We start from the raw sequence: 24,287 nt of genomic DNA, 5'->3' as shown, positions 1-24,287 counted from the left end.
AGCTCCCCAGTCTGAGAGGGGGGTGACCTTGGGCCTGAGCTCGGGTGCGGATGGAACCCTTGTACAAACCACAGGGGTGTCCTGGGCAGGAGAGAGCACTGCTGGGCAAGTCTCTGGGGAGAGGAACAATTGGTTGCAGCCCAGAGGGCTGGTGAGTGACATGCACAGGCCTGAGAGGATGCAGTCTGGGATGGGTGCAGAACCAGTGGAGTGAACTGTGGTATCATGGGCAGCTGAGAGAGGCAGCTACAGCCAGGGGGGCTGGCAGGGCCTGAAGATGGGTTACTGGGCTCAGTAACCGCATATAGGGCAGCTAGCACCAGAGACTTTTTATTTTGCCACACTATAGGGGCCCGCGGTCCCTGCCTACAAAAGGCAGTTGCTAAGGCCTGGCTGAGCAAGTGTCAGGCCTAATCACTTTGTGCCAGCTGTGCCTGAAGATTAGAGAGGAAGCAATGTGCAGAGGAGAAATGGAGTGTATATACAGGACTCTATATAGTTGTCCCAAGCAAGGTCTATCAATTCTAACGGGCATCCCATACTTCCCTTACCCCATCCAAGTTCAATCCCCTCCATAAAAACAAAGCGCATGGACTGTTCTCTGTCTGAGAGGTGAATGCCAGGCTGGGCAATGTGACAGGTGGACCACCATACTCAGCGGCGCCTACAGGGTACCGCTACATATACCATAATATCAAGATTCTGACAATCTGGAGAAAATGAGCAAGGGACAAGGATGAAACCATATTGGATGCACGTGATCTTTGGACCCTCAGACGCCACTGCATTAAAAACAGCCATGATTCTGTGATGGACATCGCTGCTTAGATTTAGGAATACTTCCAAAAATCACTGTAAGCACAGTTGGCCGTGCCTTCCAAAAATGAAAGGTAAAGCTCTACCTTGCAAAGAAGAAGCCATATCTGAACATGATCCATAAATGCGGCTGTCTTCTCTGAGCCAAAGCGCAAATGGTCTGTTGCAAAGTGAAAAACTGTTTTGTGGTCAGACAAATTGAAATTTGACATTCTTTTTGGCAACCATGGGAACTGCGTCCTCCAGACTAAAGAGGAAAAGGACCTTCAAGCTTGTTAGCTCAGTTCAAAAGCCTGCATCTCTGATTGTATGGGGGTGTATTAGTATGTATGGAATAGGCATCTTGCATATCTGGAAAAGGCACCATCAATGCTGAAAGATGTATCCAGTTTTAGAGCAATACATATTCTCAAGCACGATTGAGACAACATTCCTCTCCCAAAACTCCAGGAACTGGTCTCCTCCGTTCCCAGTGATGTTAAAAGAAGAGGGCATGCTACACTGTGGTAAACGTGGCCCTGTCCCAAGTTTTTTTCATTACAATGGTACATTTTCTCAGTTTAAACATTTGATATGTTTTCTGTTGTGAAAAAAAATGTGTTGAGATTTGCAAATCATTGCATTCTGTTTTTATGTAGATTTTACACATCGTCCCACCTTTTTAGAATTGGGGTTGATATATATATATATATATATATATATATATATATATATGTGTATATGTGTGTGTGTGTGTGTGTATATAAATATCACAGTGCATCCGGAAAGTATTCACATCGCTTCACTTTTTCCACATTTTATATTGCAGCCTTATGCCAAATGAATGAAATTTTTCCTCAAAATTCTACAAACCATACCCCATAATGACAATGTGAAAGAAGTTTGTTTGAAATCTTTGCACATTTATTAAAAAGAAAAAATCACATGTACATAAGTATTCACAGCCTTTGCACAATACTTTGTTGAACCACCTTTGGCACCAATTACAGCGTCAATAGGCACACCTATTTTTGGGCAGTTTCTCCCATTATTTTTTTTTTTTTTTTTTTGCAGGACCTCTCAAGCTCCATCAGCCATTTTCAGATCTCTCCAGAGATGTTCAATCCAGTTAAAGTTTGGGCTCTGGCTGGCCACTCAAGGCCACTCCTTTGTTATCTTGGCTGTCAGCTTAGGGTCATTGTCCTGTTGGAAGATGAACTTTTACTCCAGTCTGAGGTCCAGAGTGCTCTGGAGCAGGGTTTTTTTGTTTTTTTTTTTTTTGTATCAAGAGAGAAAAAGAGAAGAGAAATTCCCGAGGTCTGTCAGAAAGACCATCGGGTTTTTGGTCACCTCCCTGACAAATGGCCGCTCTATAAAGAGTTCTTTATGGTTCCATACTTCTTCCATTTACGGATGATGGAGGTCATTGTGCTCATTGGGACCTTCAATGCTGCAGAACATTTTCTGTACCCATCCCCAGATCTGTGCCTCGATACAGTCCTGTCACGGAGGTCTACAGAAAATTTCTTGGAATTGGTTTGTGCTGTGACATGCACTGTTAACTGTAGGACCTTGTATAGACAGGTGTGTGCATTTCCAAATCATGTCCAATCAACTGAATTTACCACAGGTGGACTCCAATCAAGTTGTAGAAACATCTTAAGGATGATCAGTGGAAACAGGATGCATCTGAGCTCAATTTCGAGTGTCATGGCAAAGGCTGTGAATACTGTACTTATGTGTGTGTATAATAGTATTATTATTATTATTATGTTTTGGGGTTTAGATATGCTGTAAAGTCAACCCAATAACATTTGCAAGTACAGTAGCTAGCTATATCTGACTTCTCCGTTTTGGAAATGCTAGCTTTATGGCTATTTATATTAATCTAAGTTCTGACTCTCTCCTTTTGACTTCATGAGTTGCAGACTTATTTTCTGCCAGACAACTACCATTTTCAGAAGGAGATCAGTAAAGGCAGTCTCATTTTTTATCCTAGTGCATAATTCCCTTAAAAGGCCAGTCCACCCAAAACGGTTTCGGCCCACCATCCTTGCTGGACTTTCTTCCATTTTTTTTTTTTTTTTTTTTTTGTATCTATTTTATATTTGGGAAAAGTAAGTAGAGGAATTTTATATTTGGGAAAAGTAAGTAGAGGAAATGGAACAAACAAAGGTGGGTAGGAACACCCAAAACTCCCAGGTGGACAGCACTAAAGTTGGGGAATTATGGCAGGAATATTCCACTGTTGAATCTTTAAAGACCTATAGAAATCCAAGGGAAGATTCAGCCCATCAGACTCCAACTATAAAAGAATTATCCATTTTAGGTGATGTGATCCTTGAAAGTAAAACTTCAGTCAACTCTAAAGCTGGATACAATTATACAATTTTTTCTGTCTTTTTTTTTTTTTTATATTTTATTTACTTTTTTCCCCTTCAGATTTCCCCAAACCATATAATATGAGGTCAACCCTTAAGACTTTCAATTTGTATGCAATCGGACAGGCCCTTGCACTACATGGATTTTGTAAATTTAAAGGAAATCGGAAAACAAAAGTTGTATAGGGTGTATGGGGTCTTACTTTGTCATGGGAAAAGGTATGGGGCTTCTATTGCTGGCTTGTTCTTTTGAGAATGTAATGTCCGTGGATGTTAGAGGATGCCTTGCCTTCAATAGTTTGAGTATCTGGCCTGAAACAAGTATAGAGAGTTCCATCATTTACAGCATGCTTCTGGATTGGTGACTCAAAAAATATCGGGGTCAGGCAACTAGCATTTTCAAGAGGCCTTGCAATGGCAGCCTCCATTATTTTTTTTTTAGTGAGTCACTTCACACTTCTTTTTGCTGTGGGCTCACTGGTGCAATGGCAGCTCAGTAAAGTCTAGAAATAGCAGGCGGGGATGGGGGAAAGTGAAGAATTATGACAAGAGGGTTAAGAAGTCGCTCTTCATATCCCTCATGAGTCTTTGCTTTTCTTCAGACCTTACGGAGAAGAAGCTGCAGCAGCGAGTGTCAGGTTGAGATATAAAGTCATCAAAATATCTGCTTTGGTCATTAGAAGAGAGACTTGTAATTAGAGTAGACTTTACTAATGATTTGCATTCTCCGATCTGTTGCAGCGTCGCACTAATGAACCACAGCTGCTGTCCCAATGTAATTGTCACTTACAAGGGCACCATCGCGGAGGTCCGAGCTGTACAAGAGATTAACCCCGGAGACGAGGTGAGAATTGAGCCCATCCGACTCCTGGAAATCTGACGTGTTATGTCTGACTCCATGCTTCTTCCCTCTTAATATATTTCTTATAAAGTAACTATATTAAAGACTTTATGAATACGATTCTGCTTAAGTATTCCAGAGTTAAAGTAGCTGCCACAGTTGTAGCCTACTTTTGTGACTTTATAATGTAGATTCCTCCTAATCTTTTTAATTCCCACTAAGCAGCAAAACAGACACGTGAAATGCATGTATTGATGAGCCAGTTTTAAATGTCTAAAGCTGCCCATACACTATACCAGTGTTTCTCAACTCCAGTCCTCAAGGTACCCCCAACAGGTCATGTTTTCAGGATTTCCCTCAGATCAAACTGCTGTGGTAATTACTAAGGCAGTGAAAATGATCAAATCGCCTGTGCAAAATAATGGTTAGCCTGAAAACATGACCTATTGGGGGTACTTGAGGACTGGAGTTGAGAAACCTTGCACTATACAATCTGATTGTACAATCTCATTTATGTAATGAGGACATACCAAAACAATGCATTCAATTTTTGTATTCAATCATTACATCATTGATGGTAGATCTAAAGATCATGAGATATACACAGCTCTGCCACACGTCATAGTCCTGCCTGGTAGGGTGGGAGACCTGATTTTTCTCTTCTCCAGTTAAGTAACATTTTAGGGTCTAGTCCCCTTCCCCAGCCTGTGACTGGACAAGAAACGGCAGACTTATGAGCTCATCTGTCATGCTGCTCTCTCCTCTTATGAGCATGCACCTTGTTAGTATAAGCATTGCAGAACTGGTTGGCTCTTGTGCTGCTTCTCCCTCTCTGTGTCTGAGCTCTGCTATACAGGATCTTGAAGAGATATACACAATTCATGAATACGGGGCTGCATACTGCTTTTGTGTATCTGTCTGGAGGTCAGCTTTATTTAATGTGTCATATAAATCATGCCAACTCAGGTTTGTTGTCGGTGAAACAAAACCTCATCCATTAAAAAAATGCACAATCTTGATACAAGGAGGACTGTCATCACCCAGAGAGCACTGCACAGGACAAGGACATGGCCGGTAAGAAAGCTCTGGTGGTGCTGGCTCACCAGGAACGGACCTCATTTAGTTACGCCATGATGGAGGCAGCTGTGGAAGCCTTGAAGAAGAAAGGCTGGGTTGTCACGGTGTCTGACCTCTATGCCATGAAGTTCAACCCTCTTGTGTCACGGGATGACATCACAGGAAGTCCACGTGATCCAGAGAACTTCAAATACCCGGCTGAGTCCTCGCACGCCTACAAAGAAGGCCGTCTGAGTAAAGACATTGTAGAGGAACAGAAGAAGCTGGCAGATGCCGATTTGGTGATATTTCAGTTCCCGATGTATTGGTTTGGACTTCCAGCTGTCCTGAAGGGCTGGTTTGATCGTGTATTAACTGGGGGATTTGCATACAGCCAATCAGAAATGTACTATAATAGACCATTCAAGAATAAAAAAGCTATCCTTTCCTTCACCACCGGGGGGCTGGAGTCCATGTACTCTTCAATTGGGGTCAATGGAGATATGAATGTTCTACTCTGGCCACTCCAGAGAGGAGTCCTGCACTTCTGTGGTTTCCAGGTACTTGAACCTCAGATCGGCTACAGCATCAGGCACACCCCTCCTGAGAAACGGTCCGTCATCCTGGACGCTTGGAAGGCTCGTCTGGCCAAGATCTGGGAGGAGAAGCCAATCAGCTTCGTGCCCAATGAGGATTTTGACATGACCTTCCCCGGGGGGTTCGTGCTGAAGAAGGAGGTGATGGAAAAGCACAAGGAGCAGTATGGGCCCAGCGTGGGGAAGCACATGGGGAAACCACTGCCGCCCGACAGTCAGGTGAAGGCCGGCTGTACAAGGCTCTGAGCTCTCTCTGTGTATTGATCATTGTTTTTCTTCCATTGGAAATAAACTAGGCCGGTGCTTTCTAAAAAAAATGCACAATCTTTAAAACATGGAAATGACAAAGAAACCAGCTACTACCAATCATTATATCATACGTTTGTAAGTACATAGCTCTATATTATGTCAATACAATCTCAAAGAAATGGCCTGAAAATCTTCTGGTCGTTCTGATATACAGGTGCATCTCAAATTTGAATATCATCAAAAAGTTAATTTTATTTCAGTAATTCAAATCGAAAGGTGAAACTCATATATTGTATAGATTTGTTACACAAAATTTTAGTAAAGAATAGTACATAAGAAAAAAAAAAAAAGAAGGAATTTTAATACAGAAATGTTGGCTTACTAAAAAATATGTCCATGTACAGTATAGTATGCACTCTATACTTGGTCGGAGCTCCTTTTGCATGAATTACTGCATCAATGCGGTGTGGCATGGAGGCGATCAGCCCGTAGCACTGCTGAGGTGTTATGAAAGCCCAGGTTGCTTTGATAGCGGCCTTCAGCTCGTCTGCATTGTTGGGTCTGGTGTGTCTCATGTTCCTCTTGACAATACCCCACAGATTATGGGGTTTAGGTCAGGTGAGTTTGCTGGCCAATCAAGCACAGTGATACCATGATCATTAAACCAGATATTGGCACTTTTGGCAGTGTGGGCAGGTGCCAAGTCCTGCTGGAAAATGAAATCTGCATCTTTATAAAGCTGGTCAGCAGAGGAAAGCATGTGCTCTAGAATTTCCTGGTAGAGGGCTGCGCTGACTTTGCACTAGATAAAACACAGTGGACCAACACCAGAAGATGACATGGCTCCTCAAACCCTCACGTACTGTGGGAAATTTTGCATTTCATTTGGAGATCAAGATCCCAGAGTCTGAAAGAAGAGTGGAGAGGCACAGAATCCTAGTTACATGAAGTCCAGTGTGAAGTTTCCACAGTCAGTGATGATTTGGGGAGCCATGTCATCTCCTGGTTTTTGTCCACTGTGTTTTATGAAGTCCAAAGTCAGCATAGCCCTCTACCAGGAAATTCTAGAGCACGTCATGCTTCCCTCTGCTGAACAGCTTTATAGAGATGCTGATTTCATTTTCTAGCAGGTCTGGGCACCTGCCCACACTGCCAAAAGTACCAATACCTGGTTTAATGATCATGGTATCGCTATCTTGATTGGCCAGCAAACTCGCCTGACCTAAACCCCATAGAGAATCTGTGGGGTATTGTCAAGAGGAAGATGAGAGACACCAGACCCAACTATGCAGATGAGCTGAATGCCGCTATCAAAGCAACCTGGGCTTCCATAACATCTCAGCAGTGCTACAGGCTGATCACCTCCATGTCACATCGCATTGATGCAGTAATTCATGCAAAAAAAGGAGCCGCAACCAAGTATTGAGTGTATACTATACATGGACATATACTTTTCACTAAACCAATATCTCTGTATTTAAAATCCTTCTTTTTTTTTTTTTTTTTTTTTATTGGTCTTATATAATCTAATTTTATGAGATACAGAATTTTGGGTTTTCACTAGCTGTAAGCCATAGTCCAATTTCAAAGAAACAAATGCTATTTTAAAATATGTGTTTCACTTTTTGAATTGAATTACTGAAATTAACTTTTTGATGATATTCTAATTTTACGAGATGCACCTGTATTTCTGTAAACTGAACATATGCACTTTAAAACAATCCGTTAAAAAAATAACCTGAATTTTTGGAGTTTATTTAACTAAAGGAATAAAAACTGCTCACTTAGCAGAATAATGCAAAGCTGTGTTTACTTTACTTTTCATCCAATCACGTGCAAATTTTTATTCCCTTTTGGAAGTTATTGGGCACTCAAGTGAACAGGGCATTCCTTTTATTTGCAAAGCGTAAAAAAAGATTTAAACTGGGTACATGCTGGCCGACTTTTGGAAAACCAGCATCCGATTAGTGCTTGCAGCCTATGGCTGCTTCATGTTTAAAGAGTAACTCTTACTTTAAGAGTAACTTTTTGTTGAGAAAAGCCCCGGACCATTATGCTGCCTAAGGACCAGAGGTCTTTTTCCAATTTGGCACTGCGTCGCTTTAACTGCTAATTGCGCGGTCATGCAATGCTATACCCAAACGAAATTTGCGTCCTTTTCTTCCCACAAATAGAGCTTTCTTTTGATGGTATTTGATCACCTCTGCGGTTTTTATTTTTTGCGCTATAAACAGAAAAAGACCGAAAATTTTGAAAAAAAATGATATTTTCTACTTTTTGTTATAAAAAAAATCCAATAAACTAAATTTTAGTCATACATTTAGGCCAAAATGTATTCGGCCACATGTCTTTGGTAAAAAAAATGTCAATAAGCGTATATTTATTGGTTTACGCAAAAGTTATAGCGTCTACAAACTAGGGTACATTTTCTGTAATTTACACAGCTTTTAGTTTATGACTGCCTATGTCATTTCTTGAGGTGCTAAAATGGCAGGGCAGTACAAAACCCCCCCAAGTGACCCCATTTTGGAAAGTAGACACCCCAAGGAAATTGCTGAGAGGCATGTTGAACCCATTGAATATTTATTTTTTTTGTCCCAAGTGATTGAATAATGACAAAAAAAAAAAAAATATTTACAAAAAGTTGTCACTAAATGATATATTGCTCACACAGGCCATGGGCCTATGTGGAATTGCACCCCAAAATACATTCAGCTGCTTCTCCTGAGTATGGGGATACCACATGTGTGGGACTTTTTGGGAGCCTAGCCGCGTACGGGGCCCCGAAAACCAATCACCACCTTCAGGATTTCTAAGGGTGTAAATTTTTGATTTTACTCCTCACTACCTATCACAGTTTCGGAGGCCATGGAATGCCCAGGTGGCACAAAACCCCCCAAAATGACCCCATTTTGGAAAGTAGACACCCCAAGCTATTTGCTGAGAGGCATATTGAGTCCATGGAATATTTTATATTTTGACACAAGTTGTGGGAAAGTGACACTTTTTTTTTTTTTTTTGCATAAAGTTGTCACTAAATGATATATTGCTCACACAGGCCATGGGCATATGTGGAATTGCACCCCAAAATACATTTAGCTGCTTCTCCTGAGTATGGGGATACCACATGTGTGGGACTTTTTGGGAGCCTAGCCGCGTACGGGACCCCGAAAACCAATCACCGCCTTCAGGATTTCTAAGGGTGAAAATTTTTAAATTTCACTCTTCACTGCCTATCACAGTTTCGGAGGCCATGGAATGCCCAGGTGGCACAAAACCCCCCCAAATGACCCCATTTTGGAAAGTAGACACCCCAAGCTATTTGCTGAGAGGCATGGTGAGTATTTTGCAGCTCTCATTTGTTTTTGAAAATGAAGAAAGACAAGAAAAAACATTTTTTTTTTTCTTTTTTCAATTTTCAAAACTTTGTGACAAAAAGTGAGGTCTGCAAAATACTCACTATACCTCTCAGCAAATAGCTTGGGGTGTCTACTTTCCAAAATAGGGTCATTTGGGGGGGGTTTGTGCCACCTGGGCTTTCCATGGCCTCCGAAACTGTGATAGGCAGTGAAGAGTGAAATCAAAAATTCACGCCCTTAGAAAGCCTGAAGGCGGTGCTTGGTTTTCGGGGTCCCGTACGTGGCTAGGCTCCCAAAAAGTCTCACACATGTGGTATCCCCGTACTCAGGAGAAGCAGCAGAATGTATTTTGGGGTGTAATTTCACATATTCCCATGGCATGTTTGAGCAATATAACATTTAGTGACAACTTTGTGCAAAAAAAAAAAAAAAAAAATGTGTCTCTTTCCCGCAACTTGTGTCGCAATATAAAATATTCCATGGACTCGACATGCCTCTCAGCAAATAGCTTGGGGTGTATACTTTCCAAAATGGGGTCATTTGGGGGGGTTTTGAACTGTCCTGGCATTTTATGCACAACATTTAGAAGCTTATGTCACACATCACCCACTCTTCTAACCACTTGAAGACAAAGCCCTTTCTGACACTTATTGTTTACATGAAAAAGTTATTTTTTTTTTTTGCAAAAAAATTACTTTGAACCCCCAAACATTATATATTTTTTTAAAGCAAATGCCCTACAGATTAAAATGGTGGGTGTTTCATTTTTTTTTTTCACACAGTATTTGCGCAGCGATTTTTCAAACGCATTTTTTGGGGAAAAAACACACTTTTTTAAATTTTAATGCACTAAAACACACTATATTGCCCAAATGTTTGATGAAATAAAAAAGATGATCTTAGGCCGAGTACATGGATACCAAACATGACATGCTTTAAAATTGCGCACAAACGTGCAGTGGCAACAAAATAAATACATTTTTAAAAGCCTTTAAAAGCCTTTACAGGTTACCACTTTAGATCTACAGAGGAGGTCTACTGCAAAAATTACTGCCCTCGATCTGACCTTCGCGGTGATACCTCACATGCATGGTGCAATTGCTGTTTACGTTTGACGACAGACCGCCGATTGCGTTCGCCTTAGCGCGAGAGCAGGGGGCGACAGGGGTGCTTTTTTTTTTTTTTTTCTTTATTATTTTTCTGCTTTTTTTTATCTTATTTTTAAACTGTTCCTTTCATATTTTTTTTTTTTTTAATCATTTTTATTGTTATCTTGGGGAATGTAAATATCCCCTATGATAGCAATAGGTAGTGACAGGTACTCTTTTTTGAAAAAATTGGGGTCTATTAGACCCTAGATCTCTCCTCTGCCCTCAAAGCATCTGACCACACCAAGATCGGTGTGATAAAATGCTTCCCCAATTTCCCAATGGCGCTATTTACATCCGGCGAAATCTAAGTCATAAAATGCTCGTAGCTTCCGGTTTCTTAGGCCATAGAGATGTTTGGAGCCACTCTGGTCTCTGATCAGCTCTATGGTCAGCTGGCTGAATCACCGGCTGCATTCTCAGGTTCCCTGTTGAGACAGGAGAGCCAGAGAAAAACACTGAAGACGGTGGGGGGGGGCATTCCCTCCCACGGCTTGTAAAAGCAGTCTAGAGGCTAATTAGCCGCTAGGATTGCTTTTACATGAAAGCCGACCGCTGGCTGAAAAGAATGATACCAAGATGATACCTAAACCTGCAGGCATCATTCTGGTATAACCACTCAAAGTCGTGAATGGCGTACCTGAAGACAAAAAAATGGTTAACAATAAAGCACAGTAAACGGTAAAGTATAAAAAATTGCATACCTGAAAAAGCAAACATGATAAAACATAATAACAATAAAACATTGCAGAATAGAATACAGTAAAAAAGAGCAGAACAATAGAGAGAGAATAGAGAGAGAGAGAACAATAAAACGACAACTATTTTTTTTTATTTTATATATATATTTTTTTTTTTGACACTTTTTTGTAACTAACTTTTGTAACTGTAACCGGTTCCAGGTTCGGGTCTCTCAAAATGTGATGGCATCTTGGGAGACCCTGTGAAAGTGTGTCCTAGTCTGTGCAATGCTGTACCCTACGCTAATACTCAACTAGTGAATGGTAGCGTTCAAAACATTCACCAATGCAAAGACCAGGATTGTCAGGACAGGAGGGACAATAATAGCGGGTGTCACGCCTATATCCGCGCTTCCTGCAGACACAACATCTTTTTTGGGGGGGTTCGTTGGGTAGGGGTACTCGGGAGGACATAAAGAAAATGCCTCTCATGCAGCCGACTGCATTTGATTGGGGATGTGAATGGGGGAAGTACGGGCGCTGCAGAAGTGGTGGGTTCCCAATTAGGATTGGCGAATGCAGCAGGAAGGGCACTATGGGCACGACGGGCCTGTGTTTGTCTTCTTGGTGGCAGCGGGACACTACTTGTGCTTGCCACCTCACCAGCTTGAACTGCACTTATGGGACTGGCCACGTCACCAAGTGTTGCTGCAGTGCTGGTTTGACTACGACCGGGGTGTACTAGGCCGCTGGTGCTTGCCAGTTCACCAAAACGCTACCAAAAAAACTGTTAGCGATCGCAGGGATCAAGGCCTGACTCTGCGAACGCTGCAGTTATGCGTTTAGTGTTTTGTAAGGGACAGTGATCGATCGATACTGCACTTGGGTGGGCCGGGCGGAGGGGCAAAACGCAGGTGCTAGCAGGTATCTGGGCTGATCCCGCTAACACTGCGTTTTTGGGAACCCTAAACTGCTGGGGACGCTAGTATAGATCTGATCGGATCAGATATTGATCCGATCAGATACTATACCACTAAGGGAGGTGTACGGTGCGTGCGTGGGTGTTAGCGCTACTGGCGCTAACCTGACGCTGCCTGGTGCTTGCTTGCCAGTTCACCAAAATGCTACCAAAAAAACTGTTAGCGATCGCAGGGATCAAGGCCTGACTCTGCGAACGCTGCAGTTATGCGTTTAGTGTTTTGTAAGGGACAGTGATCGATCGATACTGCACTTGGGTGGGCCGGGCGGAGGGGCAAAACGCAGGTGCTAGCAGGTATCTGGGCTGATCCCGCTAACACTGCGTTTTTGGGAACCCTAAACTGCTGGGGACGCTAGTATAGATCTGATCGGATCAGATATTGATCCGATCAGATACTATACCACTAAGGGAGGTGTACGGTGCGTGCGTGGGTGTTAGCGGTACTGGCGCTAATCTGACGCTGCCTGGGGCGACGCATATCACCGCCGGGCGATCAGGGGGCTAAACCTTTATTCGGTAATAAACGGCGGGTGCCCTGACACTATAAAAAATAAACGAACTAACCAGCGTCAACCGTAACGTTTATACGGTGATCAGTGGTGAAAGGGTTAACTAGGGGGCAATCAAGGGGTTAAAACATTTATTAGATAGTATATGGGGGTCCCTGACACTATAAAACGCTGACGGCGAACCTAAATATTTACGTCCCTAACTAGCGTCACCAGTGACACTAATACAGCGATCAGAAAAATGATCGCTTAGCAACACTGGTGACAGGGGGTGATCAAGGGGTTAAAACTTTATTAGGGGGGGTTAGGGGGGTACCCTAGACCTAAAGGGGGGTAATACTAACTGTCCCAACACTGTAACTGTCACAAACTGACACTATGCAGTAATCAGAAAAAAAAAAAAAAACCTGCTGGTGTCAGTTTGTGACAGGGGGGGGGGGTGATTGGGGGGGGATCGGGGGGCGATCGGGGGGGGGATCGGGGTGTTTTGTATGCCTGGCATGTTCTACTGTGTGTGTAGTGTGTTGTGCACTTACATTGATGTCTTCTCCCCTCGGCGCTGGAACGGAATACCGAGCTGAGGGGAGATGACATCATTTCCTTTGCTGCTGTTTAGCATACAGCAGCAAAGGAATGTTCCCATTGGCCGGCGGCGATCGCGAGGGGGGAGCCACGAACGGATGGCCTCCCCCTCATCTCGGATCGCCGGGGAACAGAACGGGACCGCCTCGGGCGGCGGGGGGGGTCCGATCGGACCCCCCACCCGCGGAAGGCAAATCACGTACATGTACGTGATTTTGCCTGCCCGTGCCGCTTTGCCGACGTAAATCGGCGTTAGGCGGTCCTTAAGTGGTTAAGAGTAACTTTTTGTTGAGAAAAAAAAAATCCCCTCTGGGTGATCTATGTAGATTGCAAGGATTTTAACAAACTTTGTTGCAGATTCCTACCTTTTTTGTTCTGAAGAAATCACGGTTTGTTTCTCTGTGTCCTTCTGCTGAGTGAGTCTAATGGGAGTGGTTTCCTAATTATCAACCAGCTGCTGCAGAATCAGGACTCTGAGGAAAGTTGCAGGGTCTGCATCCCTTTTTAGGCGTTATTTCTTATTGGGAGTATCTCACCAAAAATGACATTAATGTTGCAGGGGATGTCAAAAATCTGGCTTGTATTCTGGGGAAATCAGTGAGCCAATCACACAAGCAGGAAATGTTTCTGGAGGGTATGCTGTACACATTCTGCGTACAGAACACCTCCAGGTAGCCATATTGCATTGCACTTTTACAGTACATGACAGCTCTAGATTAAAAAGAAAAGGTCATATTTAATTTATAATATGACTTGTGTCACAATTGTATATGCTATATTATATATTTTTCCCATGAAAGTGGAGTTACCCTTTAAGGTACGCTGCCAAGTTTCTCTATGTTGAGCTGATTACTTTTTTTTCCACCTAAAAAAAAGTTTTTTTTTACACTTTATCCTATGGGGGAAAAAATTCCCCAAAGGTGTGGATACCAGCAAGTGACGCTGCTATATCCTCTGTGGATAAAAGCTTGACTTTTCCGGCAGACAATGCCTTAAATGCTTAGGGATCCAATGGATAAAAAGTTGGAATTCCTATTAAAAAACACTTTTTTTTCTCTGCCAGGTTGAGTGCTTCAGCCTGCGCTGACAGTAATTGGTCAATCCTTGAGAGGCCAGTTAAACAGGTGCTCAAGGTCATCCTGTTCAGCAGGCCCAGGGTCTGGCAAGCTACTAACAGCTTTATGTTTGCAATAGTCGTCATGAGAGATTCTATCCTTCAGGCCTGGTGCCTTTCGCTAAGCGGCATGCAAGAAGCTCCTGGCTAGTCTTCCTTTTTGCAGTGAAATGACTGTTTGGATGTATTACCCAAATCATCCCCAAAGAATTTCTAGTGGAAAAAGTACCCCTTTGCCATTTAAGAAAAGCAGTAAACACATTTCATTTTAACAAGCTCCTTCTCCAGTGCCAGGGCCATTAGCCTCCAGGTAGTCACGACAGCCTCCGAGGTCAAGTTCAAGAGGTAATCCTCAGGGTTAACCCCAGGGACAAAAGATGTCTTGGGGGAGGAAACCTATAAAATACTAAAGCCTCCTTATGAGGAGGCGCCCTCGCTCGAGTAGGGTGAATACTTCTGCAGTTCTCAAGTGTCTGGCAGGAAGAGTGTCGAGACAGATGGGGGACTTCCTCAATAGCTCCAGAGTACAAACTGTAGTTCCAAGAGTTCCTGTCTTCTCGTTTTCTCAGATAGAACATTCCTAAGGATCCAGAGAAAAAGAAGTCTTTCTTTCAAGCATTGGACCATCTTTTGGCAAAAAAGTGATCATGGTGGTCCCCATGAAAGAGCAGGGGTTGGGGTTTTGTTCAAACCTTTTTTCACGGTGCCAAAACTGAATAGAGATGTCAAACCCATTCTGGATCTAAAAGATCTAAACCGGTTCCTGAATATCTGCTCTCTTTTCGCATGGAGTCAATCCAATCCGTCTGGCATCAATCAACATCAAGGATGCATACCTCCATGTGCCTATTTCCCCGCTCACCAGTAATATCTACTTTTCAAGGTAGAAAATCTTCATTTTCAGTTTGTAGCTCTGCTTTTCGGTCTAGCTACTGCACCTTGAGTGTTTACAAAGCTTCTGGCCCCTCCTCTAACCAGATTAGGGCCCAAGGTATAACGATTATAGATTACCTAGACGATCTGCTCTTTATAGACCAGTCAGTAGCCCGCTTGGACCAAAGTATGGTCACCATATTCAACAACCTGGAATACCTAGGTTGGATTCTCAACCTAGAGAAATCTTCCTTAAGGGGGAAGGAGGCTAGAATACTTGGGTCTGGTCATAGATGCAACCAGAAAAGGGTTTTCTTGCCCCAGGCAAAGATCAGCACCATAAAGGAACTGATTCAGGTGGTCGAAGCAAAGAAGAATCCTTCTATTCAGCTTTGCATGAGGTTGTTGGGAATGATAGTGGCTTCATTCAAGGCCATTCCTTATGTTCAGTTTTGTTCGAGGCTGCTGTAAAACAGTATCCTATTGGCTTGGAACAAGAAGGTCCAAGCTTTAGGCTCGATTCACACAGGGGCAACACGACTTCAGCGCGACTTTGCACGGCGGCTTCAACGCGGCTTCAACGCGACTTCACCGCGACTTTAATCAATTTACAACGCGACATCAAGTCGCCTCCAGGACAGGCGACTTTGGCTGTGGCCAATCACAAAATAATCAGCTCTCTGGGTGGGAGGGGTTTGCCTGGGCAAACTAATTTTTTTAACTGTAAAGTCGCTTCAGTATAGATGGAGATCCGACTTGGAGGCGACTTCCATTGAATTGAATGGTACAAGTCGCCTAGAAGTCGGATCCAAGTAGTACAGGGAGTACACTCTGAAGTCGGAGCGACTTCAGTAGTGTCAATTAAGACGCTCTGATTCCCTGTAATGTTAATCTCTTCCTGGGGCGACTTGAGGGCTTACAAGTCGGATCCCAAGTCCTAGTGTGAACCGACCCTTAGAGTTCCCAATGTGTATGAGTCCAAAGGTGCACAGGAGCCTCAGTTTATGGTTGATAACCAAAAATCTGCAAAGGGGAAAATCCTTCCTACATTTACCTGGGAAGTGGTAACAACATATGCCAACCTTTTTTTAGGTTGGGGAGCAGTCCTGGAAGAGGAAACTGTTCAAAAGAAGTGGTCCGGATCAGAAATGACTGTGCCAATTAACATTCGAGAGATTTGGGCAGAGCACTTGGCCCTGAAGGCCTGAACGTTCAGTTTACATAATTGTCCTGTCAGGATCCAATCCGACAATGCCACAGCATATCTTGGGCAGAAAACAATTTACTTTGCCTATCGGCAGTCTTCATTCTAGGAATGGAGAATTGGCAGGCGGACTACTTGAGTCCTCAGCAGTTGTTCCCGGGAGAATGGTTCCTTCACCCCGATAACTTCCTGTCAATATGTCAAATATGGGGAATCCCAGATGTAGATCTGTTTGTGTCCAGGTTCAACAAAGAAATTGACAACTTTGTGTCAAGAACAAAGGATCCGCTACCATGTGGAACGGATACCTTGGTGTTCCCGTGGAATTAGTTTTCACTGATTTATGCATTCCCTCCTATTCTGCCTGCGTCCACGACTTCTTTGCAGGATCAAGCAGGAATGGAGGTTGGTGATTTTTGTGGCCCCCAGCATAGCCCAGGAGATCTTGGTATGCAGAGATCACAAGGATGACGGTAGGGGTCCCATGGACTACCACCATGTCCAGACCTTCTCTAACATGGTCCGGTATTCCATCCTACCATACAAACACTAAAGTTAAAGGGTTGGCTATTGAGACCCACATTCTGAAGAAATGTGGGCTCTCAAGTTCAGTGGTATCTACCTTGGTTAATACAGTCTGGAAGGCATATGTCTCCTGGGAGGAATGCAGGGGTTGGCACCCTAGGAAGTATGTCATAGGTAGAATTCTTGACTTTCTGCAGATGGGGTTAGAAATGAAGCTGGCCTTGAGTACTTTCAAAGGCCAGGTCTTGGCCTTATCCGGTTTTGTTTCAACGACCACTTGCTTCACATTCTTTGGCTCGTAGTTTTTTTCAGGGGGTAACGCGGCTTAATCCCCCGGTTAGGTCACCGCTGAACTCTTGGGACTTGAATTCAGTTCTGTCGGCATTACAGAAACTTTTTGAGCCGATAAGACCTACTCCCTTGGTCCTTTCGACAAGGAAGCTAGTTTTTCTGGTAACCATGTCTTCTGCAAGAAGGTTATCAGAGTTGGCTGCTCTTTCTTGTAAAGAGCCATATTATTATTCACAAGGATGAGGTAGTATTGCGTCCTCATCCTAACTTTCTACCAAAGGTAGTGTCAGGTTTTTTTTATCTAAACCAGGATAATGTTCTAGGTTCATTTTCCAGAACCTTGTTCTATGGAAGAAAAATCGCTACATTCTCTTGATGTGGTGAGTCAAGGTCTACTTAAAGGCGACTGCTCAGATTCGAAAAACGGATGTTTTGTTTGTGTTGCCTGAAGGTCCTAAAAGAGGACAGGCAGCATTGAAATCTACTATTTCTAAATGGATTCAACAAGTATTCATTCTAGCTTATGGTTTAAAGCGGTAGATTCCACCCTCTCAAATCAAAGCGCACTCCTCCAGGGCTGTTAGTGCTTCGTGGGCAGTGCCTCACCAAGCCTCCATGGCTCAAATCTGCAAGGCTGCAACTTGGTCTTCAGTCCATACATTTACCAGATTCTATCAGGTGGATGTAAAAAGACATGAGGATGTTGCTTTTTGGGCACAGTGTACTGCAGGCAGCAGTATAAGTCCTCTAATCTCATGTTGCTCTACTTCGGTTGTGTCTCCCTCCCCTCAATTGGCATTGCTCTGGGACATCCCGTATAGTAATTACTATGGCTCAGTGTCCCGTGATGTACGATTAAGAAAATAGAATTTTTATAACAGCTTACCTGTAAAATCCTTTTCTTTGAAGTACATCACGGGACACAGGTCCCTCCCCTCTTTCTGGTATACACGTGTATTGCTTTGCTAAAAAACTGAGGAACTCCCAGTAGTGGGAGGGTTATATAGGGAGGCAACTTCCTGTTTAGGGTGTGCCAGTGTCCATCACCTGAAGGTGGCCTATAACCCACATAGAAATTACTATGGCTCTGTGTCCCGTGATGTACTTCAAAGAAAAGGATTTTACAGGTAAGCTGTTATAAAAAATTCTATTATTGCTGTATTTGAATAAAAAAATTAACGATAAAGCCTTTAAGGAGTACATAGAGAATGTTCCCCATAAAGTTTCAGCTTTTTCTGTCACTAGGACGGTCTTTGTCCAGGAACGCTGTGAAACCACAGTGGCTGTGAGCAAATGTCAGACCTTCCCAGGCCACGCCAAGAAATACTTGTGCTATACCGTACCATGCTGACATTATACATGTGGAATTCGGGAGACAAGGAAAGAGCCTGGGACTTCAATAGACATGCCTTTTTAAATAGATATGACCTATAGAAGTTCCGGGTCCTGCTGTGCAGTGTGGCCCATTGGAAGCTGGCCAGCTTTGTAACATGGGAGCAGCAAGTTTTACTAACACAAGAAGTCACAACTAGCTGGAAGATTATCGGGATAAGAATGGCTGCATGGGGGGACATAGTCTGGCAGCGGCCTGTTTTTCTTTGTGGTAGTCTGCTTATTGCTTGGAATCTTGATAAGATTACGAGGAAGGGTCTAAACATATAATTAAATAGACCCCTTGAATAAATGTAGGCATGCCACAGGCTCCAGGAATAGATTTACACTATGAGTGATAGGGTTGTACCAGCTGTTGTGTAGGATTACGCTGTCCTACAATACCCCCTTGTGGCTTTTGGAGATTATTACAACAACCATTCCAATTTAAGATTATTCAAATGTTTTCGAAATTCTTAAAAAAGCAACCCAGTCACAAAATTAAAATGCCTTTTAAGAAGTTTGCCTGTAAAAAGACGTTACACTTACCCATTCTCTGCTAGCACCACCATTCTTTGTTCCTTTTTTAAGAGATACAGTGAATGGGAAATCCTCTTATCTGACAAACTTCTGGGAGTGTCAGATTTCTGGTTCCCCACCAGTTGCGGTTCCTTCTGCCAGTCCCTATGTCAGTACGTTGTCCTGCAGGTCTGTAGAAGAGACATTATTGACATGGTTACCTTGACCATTCAGGTCTCCCACAGCATTGTGTTGCAACCAGCACTAAAATAGCCAGTGTTGGCTGATGATGATGATGATAGGTGGAACGGTGACATCCCTCCTTTTGTCATGTGTTCTCGACATGCAATGCTAGACCTGAAGTCTGTCACATGGGAGGAGGTCGTTTACTTATACCATACCGGAAGCACCTGCTTCAATGGAGGAAGGAGAATGATTTTGTCTGAAGGGGCCCTGCGTGGCCCCCAGAACATTACACTACCTCTTATTGCATTGTGATGCAATTTGCTTTAATAATTATCTGGACTATATGAGATTGCTGCTTGGTGTGCTGATGAGAAAAAATTGCTTCCTTTTTACTTTTTATTGGTATAGTTTTGGATGAAGATTGCATGAATACTACACTGACAGGTAAGGCACCGGTCACATGCACCCATTAACAATGTCCTTCTTGTTCCTAGGTGTTCACCAGCTACATTGATCTGCTATACCCCACAGAAGATCGGAATGACAGACTGCTAGATTCTTACTTCTTCACTTGTGAATGCAGGGAGTGCACAATAAGAGAGAAGGTGAAAATACAATCACATTATTATGAATTTATTGCTTATAGTCTAGATGTGCCTACCAGAAACTACTAAAGTGAATGAAAACCTTGTAGATAGAGGTAAATGTGTGGCTATAGAAGTGTCTCCCTCAAGGGACTCCGATTGCTGCTTAGTGGCTAAAGGGTGTGTAGTAATTGCACTACACTCCCTTGAACAGGGGCTCAGCGCAAACTGCAACCCATAGTGAAAAAACAACGCTCCTGCGCACAAGTGGATGACCAGACAGGCAATGTTTAACCGCAGGCGTTGCTGCCTCAAGGATGGGGAATCCTAGCAGACAACGAGAAAAAGAAAAAAAAGGGGGCGCACCAGCCATGTGCATTATCCTTTAAGTGAAAATTTATTAAAGCAATGGTAAAAAGGAACTGCTTACAAACAGTTGTAGAAGATCCCATGGTAAAACAAATCTTCAAGCATGTAGTCTGGAATGAGTGGACCCACCAGAGGTCACAAAGTGACTCACGGGGGACGCTGCTAGCTGACGCATTTCAAGGGGAACGTCCCCTCTTCCTCAGAGCACAGCAGTGAGTCCTTCTTCAGCAGTCCCCTGATATATATGTGTGTAGGTGTACCCACATGCACCTACAAACAATCAACCCAAATCCTAAAAGACCCTCCCTCTCCCACCCACAGCACCGTGGGTGGGCCGGTAAGTGGATAATACTAGTAGTACAAATAAATATATGATACTACAAGAAAACTAATAATGTTAATGATAGTAGCCATAATAATAAGAATACAAATAAATATAGGAATGTAATTATGAGGGGCATAATGAGGCTCTTGTCAGCAGCAGTAAGTACTGTACATATGATGGGAAAAATAAATAACTCTATATCTATCTCTCTATCTCAAGAGATCCCTCATGTTATCAGGTTAAATAGTAGTCACCTGAGTGGCTGCCTACAGGAGCTCTAGGGTGCGGGGGGCCACACCGTCAGGTCTGTACCATTACTCATGGTGCAAGGTTACTTCCTTGTTGTTGTTCCGGCCTGGAACGCACACCGACGTGTCTGTCTGTGCTCCAGGCAAAGGAAGGGGCGGGCCTAGTGTCACTAACTCCGCATCACCCGTCGCTCGTAAATAACGTAGGCGACGGGGAGCGAATCGGCGCCATCTTACTGAAGGCAGCATCGAGGAGGACAGGTGAACCCGCACAGGCACAAGGCGGACATAGATATCTATAATGATATGAGTCATTTATTATTGTTTTATGACACGGCTGTATGGCGGCGCGAGTTGGTCTTTGTTCCATCTGCACCGCTGTCTGGGCAGAGACTGTGTCATTTTGTGTTGGGGCTTTGCGGTTACTGTGCTCTGTCCGCCTTGTGCCTGTGCGGGTTTGCCTGTCCTCCTTGATGCTGCTTTCAGTAACATGGCGCTGATCCGCTCCCCATCGCCTACGTTATTTATGAGCAACGGGTGACGCAGAGGAACTGACGCTAGGCCTGCCCCTTCCTTTGCCTGGAGCGCAGATACGTCGGTGTGCGTTCCAGGCCGGAACAACAAGGAAGTAAGCTTGCACCATGAGTAATGGTACAGACCTGACGGTGTGGCCCCCCGCACCCTAGAGCTCCCGTAGGCAGCCACTCAGGTGACTACTATTTACCCTGATAACATGAGGGATCTCTTGCCTAATAAATAAAAAAAAAAAATTATATATATATATATATCTATCTCAATAATTAGGTGGGTTACCTTCTTTTCTTAGTCCTCTGATTAATCTAAGCACCGTCAATGTGGACTCCCGATCCTCCACCATAGATGGATAATAAAACGATGGGACCAATGCTTTGATGCAATTATTTCTTTTACTTGAAGTCTCCAAAAAACATGAAAGTGCAAGCAACTGTACAGTATCGAGCATAGATTCACAAAGACAGCCATTCCCCACCAGGACGCCCGATCGTTTCAGGGAGGGACTCGATTTTTGTTCCTATAGCACAACTATTAGACAAGGTACTGTCACCCCTTGTGAGAAATACTAGATCCTATATTATGGACTCAAATGATTTTCTATCAAAAATTAGGGTTACCGCAAATATAATTATCTCTCTCAAGTGAGTACACTGAACAAATGACACTTTGCTACAATGTAAAGTAGTGAGTGTACAGCTTGTATAACAGTGTAAATTTGCTGTCCCCTCAAAAACACTTAACACACAGCCATTAAATTGGTTGTTAAGCCACTTTCACATCTTCATACCATCCCCTCTGAGTTCTAATCCTGTGTGCCCCAGTGTGAGCGATTTATAATAAAGGCCTGCTATACCTCGTTTCACAGCTTTTCTCAGCGATCACACGATCAGCTGGCTTTCTCCTCTCCCCGTCTGATAGATGCGGGGGCCGAGATTCCCCCGCTGACATCACTTGGGAGAGGAGAGAGAGAAATCCAGTTGATCACGTGATCGCTGAGAAGAGCTGTGAAATGAGGTATAGCAGACATTTTTTTCATATAAATCACTCACAGGGGCACACAGGGTATTAGAATACAGAGGGGATGGTATGAAGATGTGAAAGTTATTTGAGCAGCAGGAGTAGGGGGGAGGGGGGGGGGCAGGCACTGTCACAAGCTGAGAACACAGAGGAGACAGCAGGCACGTACGGATGACTCTGATGTCAGGACTCAGCCCTGATATATTGGAATCAGCGTACAGGGGGGAGGGTATAGCCAGGCAGGATCAGCCCGGTGTTACAGGGGGCCAGATGGCGCAGGACAAGCATTGTGTTGTATAACATGCTTTAGGATCTTCTTTTTCTTTGGGCATGGAGTTCACCAGAGATTCACAGGTTGCCACTGGAGTCCTCTTCCACTCCTCCATCATGACATCACAGAGCTGGTGGATGTTGGAGACCTTGCGCTCTTCCACCTTCTGTTTGAGGATGCCCAACAGATGATCAATAGGGTTTAGGTCTGGAGACATGCTTGGCCAGTCCATCACCTTTACCCTCAGCTTCTTTAGCAAGGCAGTGGTCGTCTTGGAGGTGTGTTTGGGATCGTTATCATGTTGGAATACTGCCCTGCGGCACAGTCTTCGAAGGGAGGAGATCATGCTCTGCTTCAGTATTTCACAGTACATGTTGGCATTCATGGTTCCCTCAATGAACTGTAGCTCCCCAGTGCTGGAAGCACTCATGCAGCCCCAGACCAAGACACTCCCACCACCATGCTTGACTGTATGCAAGACACACTTGTCTTTGTACTCCTCACCTGGTTGCCGCCACACACGCTTGACACCATCTGAACCAAATAAATTTATCTTGGTCTCATCAGATCACAGGACATGGTTCCAGCAATCCATGTCCTTAACCACTTCAGCCCCGGAAGGATTTACCCCCTTCCTGACCAGAGCACTTTTTACAATTTGGCACTGCGTCGCTTTAACTGCTAATTGCGCAGTCATGCAATGCTGTACCCAAGCGAAATTTGCATCCCTTTCTTCCCACAAATAGAGCTTTCTTTTGATGGTATTTGATCACCTCTGCGGTTTTTTTATTTTTTGCGCTATAAACGGAAAAAGACCAAAAATTTTGTAAAAAAAAATAAAAATATTTTCTACTTTTTGGTATAAAAAAAATCCAATATTATCAATTTTAGTCATACATTTAGGCCAAAATGTATTCGGCCACATGTCTTTGGTAAAAAAAAATGTCGATAAGCGTATATATTTATTGGTTTGCGCAAAAGTTATAGTGTCTACAAACTAGGGTACATTTTCTGGAATTTACACAGCTTTTAGTTTATGACTGCCTATGTCATTTCTTGAGGTGCTAAAATGGGAGGGCAGTACAAAACTCCCCCAAATGACCCCATTTTGGAAAGTAGACACCCCAAGGAAATTGCTGAGAGGCATGAGCCTATTGAATATTAATTTTTTTTTTGTCCCAAGTGATTGAATAATGACAAAAATTAAAAAAAAAAAAAATTACAAAAAGTTGTTACTAAATGATATATTGCTCACACAAGCCATGGGCATATGTGGAATTGCACCCCAAAATACATTTAGCTGCTTCTCCTGAGTACGGGGATACCACATGTGTGGGACTTTTTGGGAGCCTAGCCGCGTACGGGGCCCCGAAAACCAATCACCGCCTTCAGGATTTCTAAGGGCGTACATTTTTGATTCACTCCTCACTACCTATCACAGTTTTGAAGGCCATAAAATGCCAAGATGGCGCAACCCCCCCCCCCCCCCCCCCCCCCCCCTCCAATGACCCCATTTTGGAAAGTAGACACCCCAAGCTATTTGCTGAGAGGCATGGTAAGTATTTTGCAGCTCTCATTTGTTTTTGAAAATGAAGAAAGACAAGAGATTTTTTTTTTTTTTTTCAATTTTCAAAACTTTGTGACAAAGTGAGGTCTGCAAAATACTCACTATACCTCTCAG

General features: G+C 43.5%; 1 protein-coding gene and 1 pseudogene across 1 annotated transcript in view; both read left to right on the top strand.

The window, feature by feature from the left end:
* SMYD2 (SET and MYND domain containing 2) overlaps nucleotides 1-24,287 on the top strand; it is a 102,386-nt gene that overhangs the window by 56,541 nt on the left and 21,558 nt on the right. The window contains exons 7-8 of the mRNA XM_073628386.1: nucleotides 3,918-4,020; nucleotides 19,753-19,863. Coding sequence (XP_073484487.1) covers nucleotides 3,918-4,020; nucleotides 19,753-19,863 — 214 coding nt within the window. The remainder of the gene's footprint in view (nucleotides 1-3,917; nucleotides 4,021-19,752; nucleotides 19,864-24,287) is intronic.
* Nucleotides 5,006-5,930, top strand: LOC141140865 (NAD(P)H dehydrogenase [quinone] 1 pseudogene; annotated as a pseudogene).

Source organism: Aquarana catesbeiana, linkage group LG04, assembly GCF_042186555.1.
Source record: "Aquarana catesbeiana isolate 2022-GZ linkage group LG04, ASM4218655v1, whole genome shotgun sequence".
NCBI classification, from domain to species: Eukaryota; Metazoa; Chordata; class Amphibia; order Anura; family Ranidae; genus Aquarana; species Aquarana catesbeiana.
The sequence above is the reverse complement of the archived record's forward strand: the minus strand, read 5'-3'. Positions and strand labels throughout refer to the sequence as shown.